Consider the following 2,507-nt stretch of genomic DNA (forward strand, 5'->3'; position numbering starts at 1 on the left):
AGGATAACATTGAATCACTTTTACAAACGTTAAGGATACAAATAGGACGATTTAAACATTAGAAACACAAATAAGATTTACCTCAAACGTTGAGAACAAAAACGATACTTTACTCATTAAAAAAATAAATTGTTTTTCTTCATAAATAAAAATGTATTTATCATAATAGAGACTAATGTGACTTCATGAATATATTAAATAGAATCCACTTAAAATATTTTACGAGGATAGAATAATTTCTAATTTCATCCTACTTAGCATTTCTTGCATCTAGAAAACTCATTGGTAGAGAGTACTCTAAGGCCCCCACCCAACATTGGTTCCTAGATTTTTTTTTGTTATGTGACATTAATGTTAAGCATCACTTTACTACTTTAGCAGGTGGTTGTGATATTGTTTGGACTATGGAATCCATGTTTTTTTTTTTCTCTTACCAATTTTAAATTTTTGATTGTACTAATTTAAACATGTTCAAGACAACATGATTAAGCAATAAGACTAAGACTTTTTACACTGAAAATGAAAGACCTTACTTCATTACATATATTGATGAAGTCATTAGTCATTTACCACTCACACAAAGAAATGGGTTTGCTTTCATCTTCTTATTCTTCTTCTTCTTTCACCACTTTTGTTCTATTCCTCTTTCTTGTACAATTATCTTGCTTCTTCAAAAACCTTAATGCAAAGCATAGTGTGGCCAATGGTCAGAACCGGGGTGGCCACCATCACCACCACAACACCCGGAATCCGAGGCTTGATGGCGCCTTTCTTGCGCTGCAAGCATGGAAGAGTGTCATCTATTCCGACCCAAAAAACTTCACTGGCAACTGGGTAGGTCCTAGAGTTTGCAATTACACAGGTGTGTATTGTGCTCCATCACAAGATGACCCTAAAGTGACAGTTGTAGCAGGCATTGACCTTAACCACGGCGACATAGCCGGCTTCCTACCGGCCGAATTAGGCCTGCTTTCAGACCTTGCTCTGCTCCATCTCAACAGCAACCGCTTCTGCGGCATCCTCCCAAGAACACTAAGCAACCTCAGTCTCCTTCACGAGCTTGATCTTAGCAACAACAGATTTGTTGGACCTTTTCCAACGGTTGTTCTTTCCCTTCCTTCCCTCAGATACCTTGACATTCGGTTCAACGAATTCGAAGGCTCATTGCCTGTTGATCTCTTTAACAAAACCTTTGATGCAATATTTCTCAATAACAACCGTCTTAGCAGTTCCATCCCACGAAGCTTCGGCCGAATCTCGGCCTCTGTCCTGGTTTTCGCCAACAACAGATTCGGAGGCTGTCTTCCAGAAAGCATAGTAAACTTAGCTGAAACACTGGAAGAGCTTGTCATGATCAACACCAGTTTACAAGGTTGTTTGCCACAGCAAGTTGGATTTCTCTACAAATTAAGAGTATTTGATGTTAGTTTCAACAAAATTGTTGGCCCAATTCCTTATAGCCTTGCAGGGCTTTCTCATTTGGAGCAGCTCAATTTGGCACACAATATGATGACCGGCATAGTCCCTATGGGAGTTTGTGAGCTTCCCAACTTGGCCAATTTCACATTTTCTTATAACTTCTTCTGCGAGGAAGAGGGAATTTGCCGGAACTTGACATCAAAAAGAACTGTCTTTGATGATCGCCGCAACTGTTTGCCGGAGAAACCGCTACAGAGGAGCAAGAAGGAGTGCAATGCTGTAAATCAGAACCCTGTTGATTGCATAAAACTTTGTTGTACCACAGAAGGTGGTTTTGGAAACAATGTCACAAGTTCTAGCTCAATGCCAACAATGCCTATTTCTGCACCTCCTTTTATTGCACCAAGCCACCCATGATCTGAATTAGACAATCACTTAGTACATTGTTATTAATGGTGTGTTAAGTTGTTCATCTATGTGTTTATATAGTTGTGTCATATGCTCAGTTGTACTATCTTTGGTTTGTTTTTTTCTTTTTGCTTTCTTTGTTTTTAGGAGAATGTTGTATCTAGCATGTTTGCAGACTATCTTTATGTGAATACTAGGTTCAAATTTCAAAAGGTAATGTTATTTGAAGGACATTACATTACATGCAGGAATTTGAATTTTTTGTTTTTTTTTTTTTGTTTTAATCCTCTGAGAAAAGTGATCCATTCATGCTTTAAGAATGGATTAGTGTAGAATTGTTACTACTGTTAGTTTCCCAAGACATATCAATAAAAAGGGCAGATACAATCTTAGCATGTGTTAATCCCAGAAAATTTGGTATGCAATATACAATATGTCAATATCAAAAAGCAGCCGCTAAGAATAACTATCAAATTACTTGAAAAGCCAGAAATGCTTTTACACCAGTTAATATTGTTTTTATTATCAGTTTCTCCAACATTTGACGGCATTAATCAGCACTATTTTTTCATTTTGATTTGAGTTGGCTAATTATCTTTTTTGTTGCAAAAGCAAAGAGTAGATGAAATTCACATTGGATACTGGCACCATTAACATAATTTGTGATTTCACTGTTGTCT

General features: G+C 37.1%; 1 protein-coding gene across 1 annotated transcript; it reads left to right on the top strand.

Moving 5' to 3' along the window:
* On the top strand, positions 341–2,097 carry LOC107632616 (leucine-rich repeat extensin-like protein 4). Its single transcript, XM_016336283.2, has one exon. It carries the CDS (start codon positions 520–522, stop codon positions 1,834–1,836), a length of 1,317 nt encoding a protein of 438 aa, XP_016191769.2. The 5' UTR covers positions 341–519; the 3' UTR covers positions 1,837–2,097.

Source organism: Arachis ipaensis, chromosome B03, assembly GCF_000816755.2.
Source record: "Arachis ipaensis cultivar K30076 chromosome B03, Araip1.1, whole genome shotgun sequence".
Classification (NCBI taxonomy): domain Eukaryota; kingdom Viridiplantae; phylum Streptophyta; class Magnoliopsida; order Fabales; family Fabaceae; genus Arachis; species Arachis ipaensis.

Bases quoted from the DNA above. Each gene is read 5' to 3' on its own strand.
- LOC107632616 (XM_016336283.2), top strand. From the start codon at position 520: ATGAAAGACCTTACTTCATTACATATATTGATGAAGTCATTAGTCATT.